This window comes from Bombus bifarius, unplaced genomic scaffold, assembly GCF_011952205.1.
Source record: "Bombus bifarius isolate JDL3187 unplaced genomic scaffold, Bbif_JDL3187 scf7180000009772, whole genome shotgun sequence".
NCBI classification, from domain to species: Eukaryota; Metazoa; Arthropoda; class Insecta; order Hymenoptera; family Apidae; genus Bombus; species Bombus bifarius.
The window spans coordinates 165,447-191,600 of NW_022885327.1; the positions used below are offsets into that span (position 1 = coordinate 165,447).

General features: G+C 32.2%; 1 protein-coding gene across 1 annotated transcript in view; it reads left to right on the plus strand.

The window, feature by feature from the left end:
• The window catches only part of LOC117215715, a 288,668-nt gene continuing 262,514 nt past the window's right edge, over positions 1 to 26,154 (plus strand). The window contains exon 1 of the mRNA XM_033462136.1: positions 1 to 446. Within this exon, the coding sequence (XP_033318027.1) occupies positions 380 to 446 (67 nt within the window). The 5' untranslated portion in view covers positions 1 to 379. The remainder of the gene's footprint in view (positions 447 to 26,154) is intronic.

Genomic DNA, 26,154 nt, shown 5'->3' on the forward strand with positions numbered 1-26,154 from the left:
CGATGCACCGTGCTCAGTCGGTTTTAGTCGTCTTCTATGGGAGGATGTTGGCCGGTAGTTTACCTGTGACGAAACGTCAAGCGGGATTTTCTTAACTTTTCCCATCGACTCCTCGTGTCAGAAATAATAATTGTTATGAGACGATAAGAGATCAGTCTTATCTATCGTGTTCAAAAGTTCGACGTTGCGTATAAACGTGATAGTCCTTTGTTGATTGCGATTGTTTACGTGGTAGGAGTCAGTGCACGGACTAAAAACATAGAGGGCCCCTTTGGAGAACCACGATTGTGCAACGTTCACACGTGCTTTCTCACGTACGATCGTCAATCGATTTAATCACCCGTTTGTGAGCAAGACTGAGGAACGAAGCTAGTGAAAAATGAAAACTGCATCGTTACTTGCTCTTGTTGTCTGTCTGCAGTATCACGTCACTGGTTCCTTGGCTGGTGAGTCGTGCTTTTTGTCAGTTTGCTAATTTTTTTATTTTCAGCGGCAATCGTTATTGTTGGAGATAATGTATTTAGTCGCCAACAGATGGCAATTGGTGTTATCGATTGACACCCATAAATCAATGGTCTTTAGCTTCGTGTTTCCGTTACCCCGTTTTCCTTGTTTCGAGCGGCGTGTGAGCAACACTTTGGTGTGTGCTTTGGTCGTCAAATGTTAAGCAGTTTTCACGTTGGTTATTTTATAACCTTTACTTCTTCTACCTAAACATTATTTCCGATAAAAACCCAACAGTCGTGTAGTAACATTCTGAGCAAACTTTGATTAGGAATTCAGATGTTGCTGTTAGATATTGACACTTACATGATGATCAAGGATGTAATGTTTCTTATCGTTATAAATATGTATATTATTTTAACGTAGTTTGATTAATTAGGAATAACTTTTATAAAGAGTTTAGAATTCTTATTTTTGTTTGTTATGTAGATAATGTAAATGTCGAAGTATACAGGGAATGTCTGTATCCACTTTAAATAATATAAAATAAAATTTTCTAAAGGGAGAGAGATTATCACAATGTAAGGCACTTTCGAAAGGAAAACATAATATATTTCCTTGTAAACGAATTAAAGAAACTACGATGGAAATGACTAATGATGTAGGATCTATATGTTCAGATTTTATTTGCTACCGATTGTATGATATAAACATATTATTATATCATGGATATAATATATGAGAACAAAGTGTCTACAATTAAATTTATTAGCATTTCTTATTATTTAAAGATTATTTAAGAGGAATAGATAGAACAAAATTAGTGTTAATAAAGAAATACAAGTTAATACTATTTAGAGAAAAGTTTTTATTTACGTAATAAATATTCTTTATATAACTTATTTATGCTATTTTTGTTAAAAAAATATATTTTATATTTAATAATAATTAAATTAGTTTGTCATTTCACGTGCAGAACATTTCTCATTCATTTTCGATACTTAAAATTATTTTTAATTATTTTCACCTGGACTTTCCCTCATTATACCAACAAAATGTTTTTGTTTTATGTAAAATGTTGTTCAATTATAATTACTAATTAGTTGTTAAAATTATAAATCTAGAAACTGTGTTACTCGCGAAAAGAATATTGAGATAAAATAGCTTCTGGAGTTAATTCCACTGATTGTGAGTTAATATTGGAATCCTGTGTCACGGAAGTAAAAATAATTATTTATTTACATTCACAGGTTACATATTGGATTAAAGCAAACCAGATTATTCTTATAAAATGTAGAATATGTATGTATATATTAATCAGGTTTAAAATTTACATCTTACTATACACACGGACGTGCATGCATCTGTTACTAAATCAAAAAGTCCAATATAAAATATAAATTGAAATTCTCCTTTTCCGTTACAAATAAGCAAGAAATTATATATTGTGTCTCGCAAAATTGATTCGTCCTATTTACTCTTACGTTTGCTTTTTCTACGTTCGTTAATTCTCAACAACTGGAACAAACTTACCGCATCAAATACCGCAAAATCGATTTAACCCTCATCCATCCCTCGCGTCAATTTGACACGTTGCCATAAACGTAAAGAAATACACGCACATGTTACTTTATTATTGGTGGAGGATGCGTGTGATTTTATATTAAAATGTATACAATTTTTATTTATCTTATTTTTTACTTTTAACAAACACATTCACGAATTTATAACTGTTTATTCCACTGATTTTTGGTAATAATTGGTGTCAATCTGATATGAAGAGATAAATTAATTTAGGAAAATGGCAGTTAAAAACCCATTATTGCATATTTCACTTAAAGTTCCATGTGTCAGCGAAATCTTCGCCAAAGTTGTAGAAAATAAATTATCCTCGCGAAATTTCACGCGTGCAAATAAGAAAAAACATAGAATCTCACATAGGCAAACTATATTTAATATTATCATATAAATATATGAATAAGGTACCTAATGTTATTAAAAAATGAAACGTAATAAATGCATATAGATTACTTCCTATTGTTATACTTTCAAATAACGCAAATACATATGTAATCTAATAAATAAAAAACGATGGACTGTTATTTTGTTGCTTATTATTTTCTATATATCGATTGTTAACATTTTCCTGCTAAATTCTTGATGTAAATGATGAACGTTCTATAAACGTTTTGAAGTTGTCATTTTTTGTTTATTTAATTAATATTGTTTTCATTTAGAGTAATCTATGTCCAGATTTTTTGTAAATAGATATGAAGTAATATCACATATTCTTCTACGAACAGATATGTTTCTAACTAGTGAAAAAATGGGGGTAAAATTTTAACCATTTCTAGTATTTGTCAAAAGGAATAAAAAAAGTTTTTGTCATTATCGTATCAGGATACTTTTTATGGTAAAATGTACATAATTTTGTATTTCCTGGGTGGGTCACTTTATATGTTTGATTCACTCATCCACAATGAATAACGCGGTTAAATTAAAACAATAAGTTGAACATTTGAGACATTGAGAAAAGGTGGAAAAATGTTTGAAATTGTATAGATACTTAGTTCGTTTCACACACATAATTTATACGTGTGAATGTCGCATTGAAATGAAAGAAAAATACATCAAACATCTCTTATAAAAATTAAATAAGTAATAATAATTAATAGTAAATTTTTTTATAAATTTTTATAATTATATATTATAATTTCTGCTTTTACTCCCTTACTTATAACATTCTGTAAAACCACTGGTTGCCTAGATTCACAAATTCTACACGTGTCTCGATACCTCTGAATCTGCCATTGTGTACGCTTCTCCGATCACGTTGTGCAATATGCCTCTGCTAAAATCAACGGAGTCTGTAATCGAATTTCCTTCGAGAGAATCGATATGTGTACGTAGGTTTGAGACCTGGTTGATATCGAGTACGATTACTTTTGATTTTCCTACATACTACGTAGGATCATGGGCGAAATAGAATGCTGATGCTGCTTATGACCGTCTGTGTATCGTAGATAAGCTGTATAGTTGGTTAGCATAATACGTTCGTGATTGTAAAGACGAAAATTCCTTCGAAAAAACGGTTATCTTCTACGGATGAACGAATGTTCCTGAGAAAAATATCGCTTCGCATCTCACAGGGTAATCCTTCTCTGACACAAGTTCAAATTGCTCGTATTTTTCTTGGCCAGAAGACTGTCGTTGAAAGTCCTTAGTGTGCGTGTTGGATTTTTGTGTTTGACGATGTCGAGGTCGCAAGGTGAACGAGTATCTTGAGTATCTTATTTGTCGGGGTTGTTATTTTAATACTCGTGATGAATCTGAGGTTTTTGTTGCATAAAACCACATTAAGTTTTTAATCATATTCATTTATTCACTTCCACTGATTTGTAATTTAATTATGAATATAGCGAATCTTGGAGTTCCACTGATAATAATTATTATCAACTGGTATCGTCATAGGTGACTACAATAGTTGGAATTAATATTAGAATAATTCACTTTAATTCTTGTATTTTGTAAAATAACACAGTCAACTTTGGGAGACCGACCTAACCTTTGAGTTAATTTTAAGATAATTCATTTTAATTTGTGTCTTGCACTTTATACAATAAAGATTGTCAATAGCGTTTATCATATAAAATATAGAATCTTCTCGTCTCTTCGAATTGAAATTAAATATTCTGAAATTAAACAATTTATATAACTCGAATTATAATTGTCATCTGTAACCTGAACATACCAGCTATGTAATAAATTAGCTTCTTATACGATCAATTTCGATCGCTTGTAATTTCTGAAAGTATATTACTCTTACTTAAAAGAAAAAATGTTTTAGATAATAGTTACTTGTTCTTTTATCGTACGTTATGTATATGATTCGATCTATTTGGGATTTCGCTTGAGTATACTAATGTTTGAGTATACTCCTGGTTTAACCTCCATAAGCGATGAATAGAGATTAATTCTAACCCACGTTTATAGACTCAGCTCTATAATATTTGAGATAAAATCCATTGAACAATTCTCCAGATGTTCCCAAATTTATGTATGTAGTAGAATTTTTAAAGGATTTATGAAGATGTAATATTGATGATCCCAGAGAATGTAATACAGTAGAAATTGTATTGTGTATTGTGAAACTGTATTGAAACTGTATAGAATTGTGAATATCTTGTTTGTTATAAGTTCATATTGTGATATTGGTGATGGATTTATGATTTGCAATATATGTGTATAAAAGAATGTTTAAAATATTTCATTCTTTTTATAGGTTGGTATTTTAATATTCAAGATAGGTTTTAGGGTGGTTTATAATATGCTAGAATTTTCATTATATCTGAAGTAATCGAAGTTATAATTATTGGAGAACTTGAAATATGAGAGGTATCTATAGATATTGGAACTTGTTAAGAGCCAAGTGGGACCAAGTTATTTTTTTTTTATGAATAATTATTGGAATATCAATTTCGTGTGCGGATATTTACATCTTTATAAGAGGAGATATTTAGGAACATTATATTATTCGGATATTTAATATTCTGTTATCACAAAACGGCGATTTTGTATATTATTTGAGACGAATAACGTATTTTACTACGATATTAAGTGATTCAAAAAAATCCATAGCATTTTGAATATACATGAGTGTTGAATTTTTTACAGATTTAATGAGAAAAGACACTTGTAGTTATCTTCTGCTAAGTAGTAAGTCTTTCCATTCGGGTAAATAGAACTATGTATTTTCTAAAATTCTCCATTTTTAATCACAAGATACAGGAATTAAACTAGTATTCTAGAGTTGTTCAATAAGGAAAGTAACGTTCTGCTTCAGTAAAATAACATTAGATTTTATCTTCGTATGAAGTGCAAATATGAATTCTTTTACCTTTCTATCTCATCGGTTTTATTCGTCGTTTTCATTTATTTCTTACTTCTGTTATCAACTTCCATTTACATATTTTTGCGAAATTTTATTTTTGCCTTTAAGTGACAAGAGGAATTGGATTCGCTAGATAAATATGAAAATTATTTTGAAAAATCTATTCAGTTAAATGAAGAGAAAAAGCAAAATTTATACATGCGTTGTTACATACATATATGTATGTACATACATCACTGATAATAAATTATAATTATATTGAAATGATAATTCTAAACTATAAATTTTCTTCAAATTTGTCTATGAATTTTCCAAATAATTGGATAACTTTTAGAATGATTATTAATCCATAAATATTCCATGAAATGCATATACCATCGGACACTGATAATGGAAATTCTCGTTTCTAAAAAGTAATAGAACCACCTTCTTTAACGAAACCATCTATTATACATTACTTCATCTGTATTTCGTGTCTGTTGAGTCGTTTTATAAATTCCTTCGCCTTTTTATCACCGATTTTCAATAAAGTGCTGTCCCAAAGCACAACCAGATACCCAAAACCACGTTACCTTTTAATCGTTTATTTTTTAAATTGATATTTAATTTTAACGAATGCGTAACTTAAAATACAAACTTTGATAAATGCAAATTTCCTAATTCCCCTATCAAAATTTATCTAACGCTGAATAATTTCAATTCCAACATACACATCTGCATTTTCTACAAAAATTATCAACAGTGTCCAATCAAAATCCTATTCTGTTTTCACCATTCATCCCATTCACTTTCTGTAAACAATATACTTCCATTCTTCCTGTCAAAATTTCTTGATTTAGGCTCGCGCAGGTTTAGTTCGTCGCGAATTGAAATTCCTCGTAGGGAGAAGGGTTGTATTACGCTGGTCGAATGGTCGAGGGCGCTTTATGGGAAACTAGAATCGCGCGTCTGCACGCTCGTGGAAGTTGTAACAGCTAACGAGTAGGGTGGAACCGCCCCATCCTCTGAAGTTTCCTCTCTGGCGGTCTTTAAGAAGCGCGTCGCCTCCTAGAACGCTGCACTCGTCCTCGGAAACGTTTGTTTCCATGCTCTCGAGCGGCGAGAGGGCAGGGAAAAGAGCCGAGTAATTTCCAGGGAAATTTTTGGAGCTGAAGTAATGCCGGCACAATTTCAACGATAACCTTTTTTCTTTACTCTCTCTCTCTCTCTCTCTCTTTGTCTTTTTCTTCGACCTTTCTTCCTTTTTTATGTTTCCTTCTTTCTTTTCTATTTTATGTGTTCGAGTTGTTCGCATGGTCTCCGCCTCTTGGACATTTTCGAGCATCGTTGTCGGTGTTCACTCGCAGACAATACTCGTCGAGGAATTATGAAACTGGCCAGGCAATTGTTAAGAGTAACAGGTTTCGTTAACGGCGGTGGTTGTTGCAAATGACGCGTTTTATATAATTTTTTAAAAAAGAATATACTATGGTACGTTATTAAGCAACGTTTTGAGAGATTAGAGCTTAATGTTTGGGGAAAATGATCGTTGGAGCGTAAAATATGGCGATTTTTGATAATCCGTGTAATTTTGTTCCTGAGAGAGATATTTCTTCTTTTTGATATGTAAATTGTGTAAAAAAAATCAAAAAGTATGAAGTATTGTTCTAAGACATTATTAGAAACAAATATCTGTATTTCTTACGAAAGAAGAAATTCTTTGGATTGAGGAAATCTCTGATATACTAACTAACACGGCTACACATATGAAGCACTGAATAAAGAATTTATATAAGATAATGAAAGAAAGACGAAAGTGATCTAATCACGATCGTTAAAGTGTCTGATAAAAATAGCGTAAAATTCGTGAATTTGTAGTTTCGTAAATTAAAGCGGTTAGATTTTACCGTTTAGGGTGTATGATATAGCACCTTACTCTAGATATTATTATCTTATTATGAAGTTATGATATTATTATAATCTTAGATTTCGTTGTTAGGAAAAAATATCTATTTTATAAATTTAAAATTCAATCGATATATTAATTTAGTATTAGAGAAGCAAATTAGTCATAGTAGATACATCTATAATAACTTTCTTAGTAAATCTTATTAATCTTTCAATTGAAAAATGATTTATTAGATATGTCGAATATAATCGACAAATAAGAATGAAGAAATACGAAGAATATCAAAATGATTATTGTTACAGCTAAAGGTAAAAAGTTGCTTATTTTGGGGTTATTGTTTTAAATATATGTTCTGAACATGTAACGAACAGAGAAATGTTATTATTGTTAGAATTTAATCTTAAAGTTAAGATAAATAATCTGTGGAAGACACAATGTTTATGTTGAAACAATATTAGGTGATATTTATTAAACAGAATTACAGAACCAAATGTATTTAAAATACAAGAAAAGTGAGTGATATGGTATAATTAACAAAATGTGCAGGTAAAGAATTTATGGATTGTTGACAGTTGGCCAGTTACCTTCAGATTGAGTGTACGTAGTGAGCCACGGTCTCTTAAAGGATTTGAACCCCACTCTCTATACAGTAGTGAGTATGACCTGTGTAAGTGTCCTGTTCAAGTGCCTGTGTAGGTGTCTGTATAAGATTATTTGTGTCTATGTGTGTAATATCGTTGTATTGCAACAATTATTCATAATTATTTATAGAAATAGAGGAATTTCAGATTTTAATAAAATTTTATTCCAAATATCTAGTTTTTGTTCTAAAGTATTAAAAATTTTTAATTACTTAAGATATATAAAAAATCAATCAGAATATTTTCTACGTTTTCTATTATAAGAACAAAGATTCTTGTGTCGTGACAAAAAGTTTTATTAAATATTTTTGACGTTTCATACATTATTCTATATGTTGTACATAGATTCTTTAGTCCGTGTCAAATATTTCTTGCGCTGAGAGGTTTGCTTCTTATGAGAAATATATTTCGAACATTGTTCCTTTACATAGCTAAAAGAATATTTTATATTTCTTGAACTTTTCTCTACAAAATTTACCTATAGAAGAAACGAAGAATATCCCAACGAAATCGGTAGCGTTAAAATTTAATGTATTAAAAATTACCTGGTTAATTTGAAAAAAGATTGCATTGTTAATTTGAGAAAAAACATAAAAAAGCACAGATATTCGTCCAAGAACCAAAAGCATTTAGATCTTCCTTGGATCACTAGTATATGCGTTAAAATTAAAATTTCTTGTGCGACAGTTTCGTCAAAGGAATTCTTCAGAGACCCGTCTAGCGATCCTTCGTTAACAAAGCGTGTTCCAAAATCTATTATTAATCCACGAAACCCGTAATGTGCACACTCTACACTCTCAGTCAGTGAACAGCAGTACTCGTAAAAAATACGAGCACTTGACCCTTTTATAATTAGCGCTCGTTGCTCTTTCCTTCTCCTTTCATTTTCTCTTCAGTGTCATCGACCCGTTTCATAATATCGAAATTTACCTATCAACAATTTATTGTTGGTAAAAAGTTTCAATATATTCCGTAGAAATCGGCTAAAAAGAATATCTCTCTTACTCTCGATCCTGGTAATCCTGGTGATCCTGGTGTAGCTATGGAAACGTCCCAGAAGAGCCTAAGATGTTTCAATTCTTGAGAAAATGTTATTAGTGATAAGAAAAATTGTATTACTACAGGACTATGAAAACTATTTGGAAGAATTTAATGCGACAGACAAAGAGATTAATGGAAAATTCCTTTCTTTGAAAAGTAGATTACGGAAATATGTAGGTGATAGAAATAACAGCAGATGATTATTGAAAGAAATTATAGATACACATAATATAATTATAGTATAATGCACATAATTAAAATGGATAAGATAATAATTCCAGAGACACATGTACGTATGAAGTTTCTGCACACTTTGTTGTGAATCAATTGTAAACTTTTGTAGATTTGTTTACATTCATTCGAGTCTTTTACTTTAGATATCGTATATATATGTGTTTTTGTACGTTGTACGGATAAATAAATGCGTTGAGAATTGTGGATCTTGATAGCCGAAATAATGTTATAGGAACACTAAATTTACACTTGGAATTAATATTAGAATAGTTATATATTTATTTTATGAACGATTTCTAAGATATTCATCGATACACACTTGCACGCGTCTCAGCACTTTCTTCCATACCCGACTGTTAACAGACTGAACAGTTTACATTCATCTGTTTTCGGGACGCCGCGCACACATACCTCCACACACTGACACCCACATACAAGTATCTCTCTACGCATTTAACCCAGTCCAGCACACAAAATTGTACAGATGAGGTGATCGTCGGTGAAGGTGCCCACAAGAAATACTCTTGATTTTCAACAATAACGTTTACTGAACTCTTAACAATTAACAACAAATAACGATCAACAATGGTTAACGTTTAACAACGATTAATAACAAGTAAAGATTAACGCTGAACTCACAAGAGACAATAACCCGTTTCTCTAATTGTGTTGGCTTCGCTTAACCTTCGCACTTCGCAGCTCGAGGCAGAATGAATCTTTTGGTTCGAAACCAAACAGATTCCTTTCTTTGTTGCCCCTCGATATCCCCATTACGCGCGCGTTTATTAGAAGTCCGCGATTAGGTTGCCGCGTATGCATTCTACCGAATATTCGGCGAAAGAACCGTAGGGATATCGATGGTACATTACGCTTTGAAGGTATAGCGCTTTGTGTCGCGAAGCCGTTGGAAATTTCCGTGGTCGAGTGCCGCCACACATATCTCAATAAAATGTATAAAAATTCACAGTCAACCTATGATCTTCCCTAACATGTAAATTAACAGCATTGTACGCGCTTTTATGCGGCAAATGAGCCGCTTATCTCCCAGATTGGTTAACCCCGCGTAGCAGAAAGTGGAGAAAACCAATGAAATTACGTAAGATAAGCATCGGCCAAGTGTTACAGCACTGAAATTTCAAAAAATGTGAGAAAGTGGAGTTGATCACTTTGGTCTGTGAATAACTCAAACATAGCAAATATAGCAAGTTCGCGTGTTGATTTATAAAAAGTCTATGAGATTTACTATTTCCTCATCTTTCGTTGTCTCTTGGGTATAATCGATTCGTTTCATCTTACGGGATTTCATATATCAAAAACTTATTAGCAAGAATTTCGAGTATATTCCTTAGGAACCAGTTACAAGGAATATCTCTTCGTTATCTAGGCGAAAATGACCGCGGAAAAGTCCCAAAGGAGTCTGAGATAGGATAAAGCGTATCGCAATGGAAAGACAGAGGAATTTCCCTGTCGAGTTTGGCCTAATCGACGGGGTAAATTTTAATATTCCGAAATATATCGTCGTGCAAGCGTGAGTAACTCGTAGCTATTGCGCACTGCGTCAGAAGATTCTTGCTAGCCACGAGTCTTGATTAAATTTCTTGATTATCTCGTGATTCGCCGGCTATGCGGATGGATGGCGGTTTCAAAGTCGAGCTTTCGTGGCCTTGAAAGTCTGTCTGGGAAATACATAGCTGGTTATGAACTGCAGTTTTCCTTCTTTCTTCTTTTCTCCTTCCTTCTTTTGTTGTGCTGCCTATGGTGATTGTTGCGTCTTTGATGAAGTCCGACGGTTAATAGGATAAATTTTTCATTTTAACAAGTCGGAGAGACGGAGAAGCAGAATGGATATAGAAGTTAATAGAAGAAACGAATTATGTCTTCGTGTGAATTTCAAGTTTTTAAGTCCATAAGGTAGCTTTGATGATAACACTGAACATGATAAGCCCATATTTCTTCATTTTCTGACCTAACGTCGTATAAATAAGTCATATTTATTTTTGTCTTATTAACAATTTTATATGCAGATTTAAATGAAAACGCAATTTTGAAATAAGAAAGTCATCCTTTATTTGGTTGCTGCATTAAATTTGTATCTATGTTCTCCTCCTCTAGAATGTTTAAAAAATCGCAGAAATTCTTCGTTATAAACTCTGATGAATTTACGAATGTCAGAAAACCTACACAGATGGTCTTATCGCTCTTTTGTGATCTTTATGTGAAGTAGTTGAAGAAAGTAAGCGATTCGGAGATATAAAGCCTTTTGAGATTTGATAAATTTTTTTGTGACAAACGAATAAGATTAGTTTAGTATCTATATTAATTTATCTGCATATAGTTAATGTTAGCAATACTTTTTAAATGTTCAAGAATAGAAACGTACATTTAATTCTGAAATGAAATGGAAAGATAGTTTTAATGTAAAATCGATTGACAAATTTATTGAATTTTGAAATTACTCTTCCATAAAAAATGTCACTTAATGTTTCGGAACTCATTTGAAACGTGAAAGTAGATATTGTTGATTGAATATCATTTTAAACCGCAGATGATGGAAGCACGTAATAAAGGAACAGTGAAAAGGTTATAACCTTACAAAATGTGATTGAAAAGTAGGAAACATGATAAAGGAAATTTTCATAATTCTTTTAGCAAAGAGGAAAAATTCTATGAAGCGATTTTGTGTGACGGAAGAGTTGCAATGCAAAGTATAATTTTATTATTAAGTCATTTTGTATGGAAGACAGTTTTTTCTGTTTTGAACTTTAAAAATAATACACAGTTTTATTGGATATTACGAAATGCTAGTAACGAAGAATAAATGCATATGTAGTTACTTGTTTTTGATTTGTATTACCATTTATCATTTTCATTTTTAAATTTATATTATTGCTTACTATCTTCATTTTGTATGAAAGAATGTTTATTTTTTTTAAATAATTCGCAGTTTTACTAAATATTCTAAGATAATAGTTGAGAAATATAAGTGCACGGTTGCTCATTATTGTTTTTTATCTTCAGTTTTAAATTCAAATACTTATATTTCTTGTATCTTAATTAAAACGTTTACATTTGCAAGTTCGTTGATGCTTCGTTTAGAAAAAGGAAGGCAAATTGTGCAAACATCTGCAGCTTAGCTTCCGTTTTTTTCCAAAGTACATATTTTACTTAAGTCTCTTCTTTGTAATTAGCAAATTAATTAACATATTAATTAACAAATTTCTCAGAGTTAGAGTTTATATTTTTTACATTTTTGTATACATTTTTGTATAGATAAAGGAAGCTGTTGATACAATGAATTTTTGTGAAAAGTACCATAAGATGTAGTAAGAATGTTACTGAAAAATTAACTTAATTTAAGCTCATCAGATTTAACAATACGTTTATTGATCCGCGTTTAATTTTATACCTCGGCCGTATTTTACATATATTACATAGTATATTTAATTATATATGTAATATATATATAGGATTGGTTATTGTAATTGGCATTTATTCCAGTTATTGAATTATATCTATTTAGTGTACTGTTTGTTGAAATTAAATAAAATTGACGCATAAATTTAATAGTATACCAACAAATATGATCAGCATATATTTTGTCAGTATTGTTTTAATCAAGCATAAAATTCTTTATAATTTGCATGAAAATACGCGTATTTGTTATTATACACTGTCTCGTTAATTCGTCTTATTTTAAATTTTGCAAAATTTATAAATACGATTTCTGATCAATTCAATGCTTGGTGATCATAATAAGTTAACGTGATAATTTCGTTTAACTTTTTCATACTTTGCTCCGTTATTACGTATGAATACAAAATTCTAACGAATCAGCTATTTCCTTAATAATCTGAGTTATCTCTTCTTATATGTATGAAATATAACGATGTATTATACAACACCAGCGTATTAAAATTTACACAAATTATTATACGTATATACGTATTCGCACGAAAGTATCCGGACATTTGCTTTGATAAGACATATCGTCACATTTAAGTAATATAAAGTAACATTTAAATCGGACCTTCGGTATTTTAAATTAAGTTGTCCCGTTGGATTTCTTTTTATGAAAACCTTTAAGGATTTTAATCTGTACCTCATCGATAATTAATGTTGTAACTTTACAGCAAACAGAAAATAAATGTAATACAGGGTGGTTGGTAACTGGTGGTACAAGCGGAAAGGGGGTGATTCTACACGAAAAAAGAAGTCGAAAATATAGAATAAAAATTTTTCGTTTGAGGCTTTGTTTTCGAGAAAATCGACTTTAAATTTTCGCTCGGTACGTTATAACGGATCTCACTGTAGATCGTTGTCTCGATGGAAAAATTAAAAAAAAAATTTTTATTCTATATCTTCGACTTCTTTTTTCGCGTAGAATCACCCCCTTTCTGCTTGTACCACCAGTTACCAACCACCCTGTATAATGCGAGAAATACCCACTATACTACAGCATATTGAAATGAAAGGAAGACACATCGAACGACAGTTTACAGAGGCGAAAACAAATTGTTATATTTTGTATCAAAATATTTAATTCTCTCTTCAGATTGGTTACATCTTTTGCTCGTTCCAACGAGTATTATAACAAACTCTTAAACTATTTTTCCGTAACACTTTTTATAGCAATATTATATCGGTATATCGTAAGCACGAACACAGACAATCCATAAGGAAATAAACGTTTCTAAGCACTACGAAGTTAAACAGCTGGTAGGAATCCGTAATTCAACGTGTTTTGACATTTTTTCGCTAACAATTATATTAGAGAGCAACGGCCCTCGACACCGGCGCTCGTACTTTACATAAATCCATTACTTATCCTCGTTTCTCGTATAAAATTTGCAAATTGCTGGGAAATACCGGAAGCGAAATAAAATAGACTGATCCGCGGGATATTTTGCCTCGCGTAAGTGAACCGCAACCGAGAAACTTTCAGAAACATTGACGCCTACACGCGTACATATAAAGTATCTTATAAATATAGTATCGCTCGAAAGAAACCGAGTACTTGCTTATTTTTGACAGAATATAATTTTATTATAATATCGCGAATGATAATTGTGTATTAATAAATAATGACTATATTCTTTATTACTATTTGTTATTACGACAAAAATTCGTTTTAAACAGGTAGGAGATATGGGATGAAAAAATTTCATCTGCAAGGGCGAAGTAAGTCAGAGCGCAATTTTTGAACAAAATTTATATCATATGATATTAAAATATAATATCATATTATACGATATATTTATAAACAGTTGCTATATGTGTTCAAAGACTCTCGTGAGCACCTGTACGTAATCTGCACGAACGAATAAATACATACAAAGCACTAATATCGTAGTTTCGTTGGCTTTCGACCTTCGCCGGATATTAGCGCGAATTTAAATGTCCTTTCTCGCAAGCGGAGTGGAAAAATCTCTCGTTATCTTTGAAAGCCGTTTCGTCCCGTGGCAGAGCCTCGAAGCTTGCCACACACCGCGCCTCAGGGACGCGAAAACGTGCCGAGGTATAAAGTGAAATTGAAAGGAGACCCCAGGAATTTTCCCTATCTGCCTCTCTGTCTCGAATGCGGAATCGTCTCTTTCTTACCAGACGGCAAACTGGTATACGAGAACGTTGGATGCGAGGTTCGTGTAAAGCCTCGGGCTTTGCCGATGTTATTTAAGCAGTGGTAGAGCCGTACGTACGGCCAGACGAACCACGTTCACTCTGCCTTATCCTTTACCACTCTACTTCTTCGGACATCGTGATGCGAGTCTCGCGCCGTTCCTTTCTGGCTTGTGTTATCGATGCTTCAACGCACTGTTCGTTGCTTGATTAATCGTTCTTCGATTTCTTTCCTAATTGGTTAATTTTCCCATTGCAAGCGATGCCGAAATCGCGTTCTATTTATTATGTTAATCTTGTTAATCTAATTAATTTTTTATTTTATTATGGTATTCGAAGCTTAGAATGACTTTTTTCTTTCTTCTTTCTTTGAAATTTGGACAACGCGTTATTTAGTATATTATTTATTCACGATTGAATTTTTAGGAATGGATCCATCTTCAAAATTGAAATCTAACATGTAATTCCTATAGTCAGCAGCCGCAGAGATGTTTCTTCGATTAATTACGGCAAAGTCTTTCTTACAAAGTTGTTGAGAAACTATTATGTTGCGTAAAATACTTTTCGAATAAAAGTAACGTGAAATATGTAACATCAGTAATTTTCCTTCAGTCCAAAATGTTATTTGTAATACGTATTATTACGTGAAGTTCTGTTCTTCTCTGAATTGTTTGTTAGTGTGCGCTCGTAAAAAGCACAGACTACCAAGAAATTTCTTCCTAGAAATACAATCTCAGATGCACAGAAAATACGGCTTTCGAGTCTCAGTGTGTTTTACTTTTGGGAAATATTGTCCCGCTACAAATACCTTAAAAGTCTCTTTATGATAATCCTATATAACATGTAAATTTCATCCGCGATTTTCTATAGGGAGATACGAAAATCGCCGGCGGCTAGTAATTGTTGATGTAGGAAATGTAGAGACGAGATTGATAGTTGGTAACTGAACGTTGTTGTTTTCATTTAATTTTATAGAGTTTCATAGGTTATGTACATTTTTAAAGAAAGCAATATATCTACATCGCTGATATAAAATATTTTTAATTAAACAATTATGAAATACATATTTCACGTAAGAAATTTCGAACAAGAATAAAAATGTATATAAATTTCAACGATTTGCAGAATATCGGGGGTAATTTATAATACATGAATTTGATGTTATTCGATTTTGGAAATAAATATAAAAATAGTGCAAATAATTTTTTAGCATCTAACACATTTTACAATGATTGCTCGATCTCAAGTACGTAGTACGAGTTTGAATAAGTTTCAATGTAAAATATAATACGCATAACTAGTTTTGAAACTTGTGTTGAAAGAAATTAAATGTTGAAGTCATCTAGCAAGAAATCAAATAAATAAAATTCTTTATGTACAAATAGAAATAAGGAAAAAATTAATACAAGCATTGAATGTTTATTTAGAAATTGTAACAACTGGAAAAAGATAATATTTCTAAATATTCTATTTTAATCCCAAAAGGTTAACGTTAATACTTTGTTTTCACCGATACATGTTATATCCTTCGCCCTCTTTTATCTTTTTGTAGGTTATTAAATACTTTGTAATATATTTTTATCGCATGATGGTTAACCACAACAGTGTAAAATCTAATTTTGTCCTGTTATTGTAATTTCCTACTAAACTACTTGTAGACCTACAGCTAAGATTTTATCTTATGGACTAAAATTAAGTCTGAAATTAATACAAAGTTTTGTCACGAATATAATTTCTATTTACGTAGTGTATGAGTGTACCTTATAGGAAAAACGCAATCCGATAACGCAAAACAAGAGATTTCGTTTAAAATGTATAAATATAGTTTTTATTATGTGGAGATAATTCCAGTCCTAAATTTCACAAGCTGTCAAGGATTAAAGAGATTTATTTTTCTGCACATGTTTGCGAGAAGCAATATATAATTGCTTTTTATATGAACTAATTGAAGATCTTATGCAATATACAACAATATTATCTGCAGATTGAGAAACGGCGATGCTCTTTAATAGATTAATACATTTTCAGTTATTTTTTATGTATAGATATACAGTGGGAAACATCTTTATATACTTTTCTAATCTCGTTATCTGTGTTGATTATACTAATTTAGTACTCTATCCTAATAGATTAAACTTTGGAATGATTAAAAAGTAGATTAAAAGTCGAAAATATAGAATAAAATCTTTTTTAATTTTTTTTTTTAATTTTTCGAGACAACGATCTACAGTGAGATCCGTTATAACGAGACGTGATAAAGTGTACGCGTACGGAGCGAAAATTCAAAGTCGATTTTCTCGAAAACAAAGCCTCAAACGAAAATTTTTTATTCTATATTTTCGACTTCTTTTTTCGCGTAGAATCACCCCCTTTCCGCTTGCACCACCAGTTACCAACCACCCTGTATACACTTAAGGAAATATCATATCTGAAACAAGAAATAAAGCTTTTTTGTATTGAAAAGTTAGTCCATACGATAAGACATCTCAGTGATGGAACATGCCACTTAAAATAAAGTATCACGTCCTAAACAGTAAACGAAGCTTTTGTGCACTAGAAAATCAATTCGTGCGATGAAATACTTCACTGGCGAACGCTTGAGCTCACGAGAATCCTAAATTAGTCTGGGATCCATATCGCTGTAATTTTGTCATCGCGATACACGAACCCATGTAATACAAGAACCGATTCTCTATATATGTTATTAGTTTGATTAAAATTTGATATCTTTCAAATGCAACCATCGAGGAAATTCTTTCGAAGATTCGTTTTATCCTTCGAACGTTCATCGATGTTGGTCGAGTATCAAACTTTCAACGTTTTCTGTTACTGTGGCCAGCGACGTCGCAGCACGATAAATATTTCAAGGTTCTGTTTCAATCACCGTGGAACGTGAATGGTTTCAGCAATTTACCAAGCTTGCGTGGTAAGTGGGTCTAATCGTGTAGATCCGTAGCTGCGCGATATCAATTTTTCTGTAAGTTGTAAACTTGTGAAACAAGTCTCGGGAGTATCCTGTTTGAAACGTCATTCCTATGAGCGCACGGCTCATAAGGCTCGCTACTTTTGCCATTACCTCTACCTGTACTTTTACCTCGTAGTTCGCCGTGCTGTTATACTTATCCTGTTTTAGCTCTTCAGAGCTCGAGTTGCTCGCGTTCGGGCATGTCCAGACGTTAAAACTGCCTGGGAATTGTTTCTCCCGCAGGAAGTATGAGAACAAGAAATCGAAGAAAGGATGGGGTGTTTGCGTTATATGGAATTGAACGTTTTCGAAAACTTCGTGCGATTTTATAGTATTAGATATATTTACGTTATATATTTATTTACTGAAGTTATGCACTAATCGTGGACATTTATAGCAATTGATATTTTTATGAAAATAATCTATTCCTGGTAATAGTGATTCTCCATTAATCTGTATTATCGTTCCCTTTTGTAAGGACTTTATTGTTCGTTGGAGAAATAATCTCGCACAATGGTATTGTCTTCTTTATGGACTTTGAATGTCTTTTTCATCCTATGACAATCAGAACAAATGGTATTCGGATGGTAAATCGAATGAAGTAATTTCGTAGTTTAATCTTTTAATTTTAGAATAAATATAAAAAAGACACCTTTTTTGCCAATGTAATATTATTAGTTTTTTTATTAGGTTTTTTAAAGTATATGCAAAATAATCATAATGGTAGAATAAATAGGCGAGACTATGAAAACAGTCAATTACTAGCGAATTACTTATTGTTAGCAGAACATTATTGTAATATATTCAGTAGGTTGAAATGTTTTAAAATTTTATATCTAAAGAGATTATAGTAAGAAAAGAAACACTATTGAAACGAAGAGGTATGGATAATTTTAATTATTTCAAATGACCTATTATTACTAAATTGATTAGTATTTGTAAAACACGTTAATAAAAATAGATAGCGATATAAGTCGTGTTACAAAGTCAAAGTATCATACTCTTTATCGAAAAAGCTCTTCTGTAGCACTGAAAGTGAAATGTTTGCTCACCCAATAATGAATTTATAAAAGTTCCATTATATTATTTTATAACGTGAGATATCCGTTTGGGCGCTTCAGATTCTTTTCGTAAATTCCACCACGAAGGAATCTTCGTCTGCGTAACTATTATTATTATATGTAACTTCTAACGTATAGTTTAATAGTAATAAGAATTCACTACTTTCGTACAGTTGTGAATAACACGTTCATCACACAATTCGAGACATTATAATCGGCAAAAACAGACTATGACGTGGCACTGCAACGAGCTCTGTCATAATGGGAGCATAAAATTTTTAACCGAGATGTTGAAGTAAAATTCTCGCTCGTAACAGTTTCTGTCCTACTTGAAAAACTTATACCGAGCCATATTTTTCACGCTGGTTTATGCGGTCGTTTGCTTGATCTGGCGCGATTTCGCTTCACCTTGCATCATAATGTAAACTCTCTGGACTTGGTATTTTCTTTCTCTGCTCCTCTTTTCGGCGTGCTTTCTCTTTCAATTGCACAGCCGTTAGACGCGCGTTTGTTTCTTGTACTATTAGCATAAAGGCAAATTGTTGCCCTGCTTTGAAGTCTTTCTACAGTGGGCGAAATATGTAGGTACGTAGGTAAAAAGCTGTAGTCTTTTATTCTCTAATAACATAACTGCTCGCCGGACTCGTATAGGTAAAGCACTTTTTGTTCTAAGGAAACACGAGTTTCGTGTCATTTCTTTGCTTTTTCGTATCTCCGCTTACATTTTTGTGACATTTTGACATTTACATTTTTATACAATTTTATGATACAATATGGTACAATATTTATTATTCCCTCTATTATTCCCTGTGACATTTCATATGTTCCTTTTCGTTCACACATATTGAATCCTTGAAAAGAATAGAAGAACTAAACGGTTAATTAAAGGTCGAGAGGTTTATTTGCACATTTACAATTTACATAGAGCTTAACTAAAACGTTAAATTTACGGAAAATGTTTAGGCTGTGGGGAATTCTTTCGAAAATAAAACTTTCTCCGAGCAATATTGAATACGGAATAATCGAATAACAAACACGGTGACAGAGACGGCGCGAAGGTAGCTATCTCCGCGTGGTAAAAATACCTTTATATGGTACGAATAACGTAGAAAATTCCTTAAAGTTTGATGGGTGATTGGTAATTACAAATTCGGCAGCGAACAACAAGTTGTTCAGTTACGTTGCTGTCTACGTGCGAATCTGTCTATCTGTATTGGACAATAAACAAATAATTAATTCCCTTGCAAGAATATTCTCTCCCGCTTCTCTTCTTACAAGATTATATTCATATATGAATAAAAATTAAAATTACGAGTCTATTATTCATTTTATTAAAGAGATTTTAATTCAATGAATTCAGCATAATTTTCTCGACAAGTTTCTCATATGTAGGTACTTGTTAAATTTCAAAAATAGAAGGAAATTTTACAAGATCGTGACTATTGTGTTATGACGTTAGTTTCGACATGAGTTTCAGGAATTGGCAAAATATATTATTATATTTGGGAGAAAATTTAAGAACTTTGGATATTCTTGGAAATTAAAAGGATAGATTTAATAACTAATTTAAGAAGATGAGATTCCACGTGATATATCAACGTGTAGAGCGTTGAGATCAATTTATATCAAGAATATTAAATGCAACTATTAAAATATGTTTGAAAAGTCCGAATAGAAGTTTAATTAGAGAATTTTTGAAGTAATTTAATTTTTTCTGGCGCGGAGAGATGTCTGCCCATTGACAGTCCACTATCACTGATGCCCCTCTATTCCTTTATAAGTTTTGTTTGCCTTTCATATTTCATTAGTCAAATTAACCTCGCTTTCATAAATTTCATTAAATTATAAGACTGTAAAATCTTCGAAAAATAATGTTTACTTTTTAAAAAAATATTATGAAATATTTCTGCATTATTAGTGCGAATATGACCTCTCAAGCTTCATCTTTGTTCGTAATCTTTGAAAAGACTGGAAAATTGATTTTCTCTGTAATTTACAGGAATTTCATAACTTCAAGATTGAAAGTAAGTTCACGTCACATGCGAGTAACTGCAACAAAAGACTGTTTACAATAGAGTTATTACAGTATGTTAGTTCGCATAATATTCTTTGAATATTAAAAACTAAAATTTTTTAAGGTAAATTGAAAATAATTTTGTACATTGCTAAAAAATAACTTTCCAAATTATTTTTGTTATTTTATTTTAATTTTAAAATATAATAACATATATATATATATATTTCATAACAAAATATATAAATAATCATTCACCAAATAATTTAGTATGTTATTCATGCTAAGCTATTCACAGAAACGGAAATAACTATACTTGTATATAATCCTTTAAAATGCTATTATTTATTTAAAATGCTATATAGACGAAAACTGTATCAACCTTTTTACTGCTGTTTTAAAGCACTGTTTAAGACTGCATTTGTAGAGCGTTTCATCATGAAGCAAACGGTATCGTCTTCTTATTTCGCTGTGACACTTTCCGTTTCATACGGTTACCAAACGAAAGCTTCTGCTTTATTCCAACAATGCAGTAACTGTAAATTCTTATAATCAAGGTCTTTTTGTAGCACCATCCTTCTTCTGATTAAGTATTAATTTTTGAGTCGTAAATTTGTATTTATATAATAATTGCGTTCCTTTGGCAATTCTCGACCCAATCGTTTTTACGTCTAAAATTTTCATTTTACAAAAAAGCGTCTTTGTGTCGTAAAATGTTTTCATATGGTTGAAAAACTTCTTAAGCTTGAGAAAAATATGGAAACAATGCAGCTAATCACTTAAGTAGTGAATTAAAAAATAATCCTATCGTAAAATCCAAAATTTGTGTTATTATCAATTTAATAATATTTCATTCTGTTCAACTATAAATTACGATTGGAATTATAAAAAGATTCGGAATGTTATTGTAATATCGTATCCTAATGCTTTGTTATTGTAATTTTACAAATTTTTAATGTTGTAATTCTAATATTATTTTATAATATAATATTATCAAGAAATTTATGCATATTTGTGTACATGCGTTTTCAAATAAATATTGCATCGTTTCGACTTTATGTTAAAGCTTATCATAAAGCATTAAAGATATTTTTGTTTGTTGAAACGAGAACAGTGTTCAGACGTAAAATTTGAAAAGCTCTAGTATGTGTTGTTATTTCTATACTCAGAGGTAGGATCACAATAGTTGTTATTTTATTGAATGGATAAATCTATCACACCGTTGTGAGCCAAAAAACCTTTATTGCACGCGCTTACAAAAAAACTAGGGATAAAAACAAAAAAGCATCTTAAGCCTATCGATTAAATCTATCGATTGTAACTAGGATTATCTTCTAGTTACTATTTCTTATAACTAACGTATCTGCATATGGATGGCGAGCACGAACTCACGTTGTCATTTTCAACAGCATGTTTAAAATATTAATGCAAAATATTCAATATAATGCTCGAGATAGAACGAAATAAAATACTTCTGCTTGATTTTCAAACATTGCAAACAGCCATTATATTGTAGTATTAGTAGACGTTAATAAAATGTTAAATGTTAAACAATATGGTAAGAACATTAGAAACTGCACACAACATCGGAGATTCGATACTGTAATTAATTAAATTATTCAAACCTTGCATACAACGGTTTAAAGCATGATCACGTGACTATAAACTGTGTTATGTAATTTGTGGTAATTCGAGACTCTCGAATGAGTTTGATTCAGAAAGGAACGTTATTCAGTTTGAATAACAATACCTTCAGCTTTATACTGCCTTTGTAAACCATGAGGTCTATTCTTGCGTGCAAATGCATCTCTCATATATGTAGTTAGTTAACTCGTTGTCAGTATATTATACTTTGGTTTAAGGCAATAGTTGTAGTCGTAAAGTTGTAAAATAGCTTTTACAAAGAAGCGAATATTTTTGAATTTCAATGTTTCAGAAACCGAATGGTTTCGTATTTGGATGAATAGTATATAATCATATGATACATCGTGTTTAGATAAATGATGTAAAGCAATATTACATGTGTGCGACTATTCACCCCTGAAAATGGGTTTGTTTCGGGAATTATTTTCGGGTTCTAGCGAGATTCTGAAAAATTTTCCTGACACATAAACATGTTGAGTACGTTCTCGTAATTTCGGGACCCGATTTACAATTTGGAAGTGATACTATTGTGACTGCACTTGACGACGGAACTTTCCGACGACTTCGCGACACAAAGCGCTATACCATCAAAGCGTAAGATCGACATGCCCAATGTACCATCGATATCCTTACGGTCCTTTCGCCGAATATTCGGAAGAACGTATACGCGGCACCCGTGGCGGACGTCTAACAAACGCGTGAGTAGTGGGGATATCGAGGGGCAACAAAGAAAAGAATTCGTTTGGTTTTGAACAAAAGATTCGTTTCGTTTCGAACAGCGAAGTGTAAAGGGTGTAGCGCAACAGCGAAACAAACACATTCGAGAAGCGCGATTGTTGATTGTTGATTGTTGACTGTTAATTGTTTAATAAACTTTTTTGTTGAATATCGAGAGTATTTCTTGAACACTTCTATCTAACACAACTACACTATATTCGGGACATGATTTTTCAGACGTATCGTAAATTTTTAAGTTTGAAATCGCCTGCATACGTATCGTGTAATTGAATCCAAGATAAGTATATATGTTTACTATGCTTTAAGCTTTTACTGTAACATATATGTAGGAATGTAGTTACTATCGAAAAACGGCAGTGATGAGAAGCACATACAAGACAGGAAAAAGAGAACAACAATAGCAATGAAGAAAACATGGAGCGTGGGAGAAGGAATATTCAAACAGGACTACAAAAGGAGAATGAAGATGTTTGGAGCATTCGTAGAGAGCGTGGCGCTGTTATGGGGCAGTGGTATGGGGCTGGAACATGGAAGAAAGACTGGATAGAGTACAAAGAAGATATGCGAAATGGATATTAGGCTTAGATACGACAACACCAAATTATATATTGATAGAAGAATGCAAGATAATAGAAATAAGAGAAAGAGCATTAAAAAGAGCAGAGAGGTACGAAGAGGAAGCCCTAGAATAAAAAAATGAATTAGTAAAGGAGTTTATAAAGGAAATAGAGAGAAACTGGGGAAATGGACATGAAAGGAAAAGAGCAAGAAAGAGAAAGAAGGGACTAGAAGAGGTGAGAAAGCGAGGGAGGCAGATAGAAGCAGGAGAGGAGCAAGAAAGGATGACAGCAGACCAAATTATAGAAGAAAGAAGAAAGAGAGAAGCAGAAGAGAGGGGGAAAAGGATAAAGGGAATCCAAATATAATATACATTACAGAAATATAGCCAAAGAAAAATGACCAAAGTAGTTAGAAGGGAGGATAAAGTGGAAGGACAGAAGAATATTGGCAAGATTCAGATGTGGAAACGAGACTAAAGCGAGGGAATACTGGAAAGAAGAGAGAGAAAAAAGATGCAGACTATGTAGGAGGAAAGAAGAAGGCCTGAGACACGTAATGGAAGAATGTGAAATAACGGGAGGACCAAAGGACATAGGAAAAACGCTAAATGAGACTGGAGAAAGTTTAACAGAACTGAAAGCAATAATAGAGAAAAGAAATTAAGGGAGTGCAATAGAATAGAGTGGAAAAGAGGGGAGGTAGACATATAAGAAGAGAAATAGACATAAGAGATGTAAAACCGAAAGTTCGTCCAAAGCCGAAAGACACGGATTAAGCAATAATAAATAAATAATAAATAAATGTAGGAACGTAGTATAGTGTAGTATCGTAGACGGATTGCCTGGGAGATATCGGGTGTGTGTTGTCAGCGTTGTCAAGGAGTCTTGTCAGCGTATTAAAAAGAGAACCATTGTAACGAGAATAATTAGTGACGGATAGTGACTGTATAAACATATTATAGATTGACGGAGCATCAAACGATATTGTAACAATCATACTAGCACTATACCATTTTCCTACATATACCTAGCCCAAATCTAATCCTTGTCTCTTGTTTATAGTTTATATAGGTAGTAAGTGTATACATTTACTGAGCTGACGCATTTATTTAACATGTACATATATGCACACACATGAGACGTTTCGTTTATCTCGATTCTTCAATATCTTATAGGACATTAGAAATTATTGTTCTCAATAATACACGTAGGATGCATAACATGACACTAATTGCACGCTTAACGATTAAATATTATGTACAGGATGTTTTGCCTATTATGGTTAATATTTTATAATATCATGTAACGTAACATAATATGTCGAGTATTTTACGTTTATTGTTGAAGACGATAATCCATAATAAATGATAATAATATGTTATTATCACTTTTGAAATGGAGAAATGATTTGTATATCTCATCTAATAACTTCGGATAAAGTACAGTATCCGGACTGCAAAATTTTTTATGTGAATGTGTCTTTTCGGAGGTATTTTACATCGCAATGAGCCGAAAATGACGATCATTTTTCACGAAAATAAACGATTTGCAAAAATTCGGTCTCATAAATATTTAGCCGATGAAAGCCTTGACTCTGAAAATCCGCGTAAAACCATGATCGTGCAGAGCGATAAGCGGTAAGCGACAAAACAAGTAATGGCACGGCCAATACCAATGCTCCCAGTGCCAATTTTAAAGTTTACTGTTTACCGCTCTCTCTGTATGGTCACGATCTAATCGGCAACCCGCTGATAAAAGGTAAACCCAAATCGAATCCAATACTCGCGATTCAAATGCATTGAGAGTAAACCATAGAACAGATTAAAACTACTAAATTTTTAACAAAGGTATCGTCAAAATCCATGAGAACGTCACGCATCAACAGGTTGGCCAAAATTTTTTACGCCCTTTTCCCTGAGAAACGACCCCCATTTTCTGATTCGCTGACCTAGAAAACTCCTAAAAAGTGTCATTCTAACCGAATGTTTTGCAGCGCGGATACTGTAATGGAACCATAACTTTCTTGCAAACTACTCTACGTGTTCATAACTTCCCACCTTTTAGTATTTTCATTTTAAATCAGTCCTTCCATTAGAGCACTATTCAATTTTTGTTTCGTCACATTTTTAATTAAGTTGTTTTTTCCTCGTATTGTCAAATTTTCAGCTTAAGTTTTCTGCTTTTTAAACCGACTTTTGCAAATATATATTTCCTTTCAATTAACGTTTAAGACGAAGTTGACGGTTTAAAAACAAGGCAGGTTTCTTAATTTGAAATCGAATACGTTTTTCACTTTCCAAAATTATTAGAAAAAAGAATTGTTTAGAAAAGGTAACGCTATGCGAAAGTAACAGTTTGACGAATAAGGTGACTTTTTCCTATATTTTAGCATTTTTCTTTGCCATCATAAAAGGAAA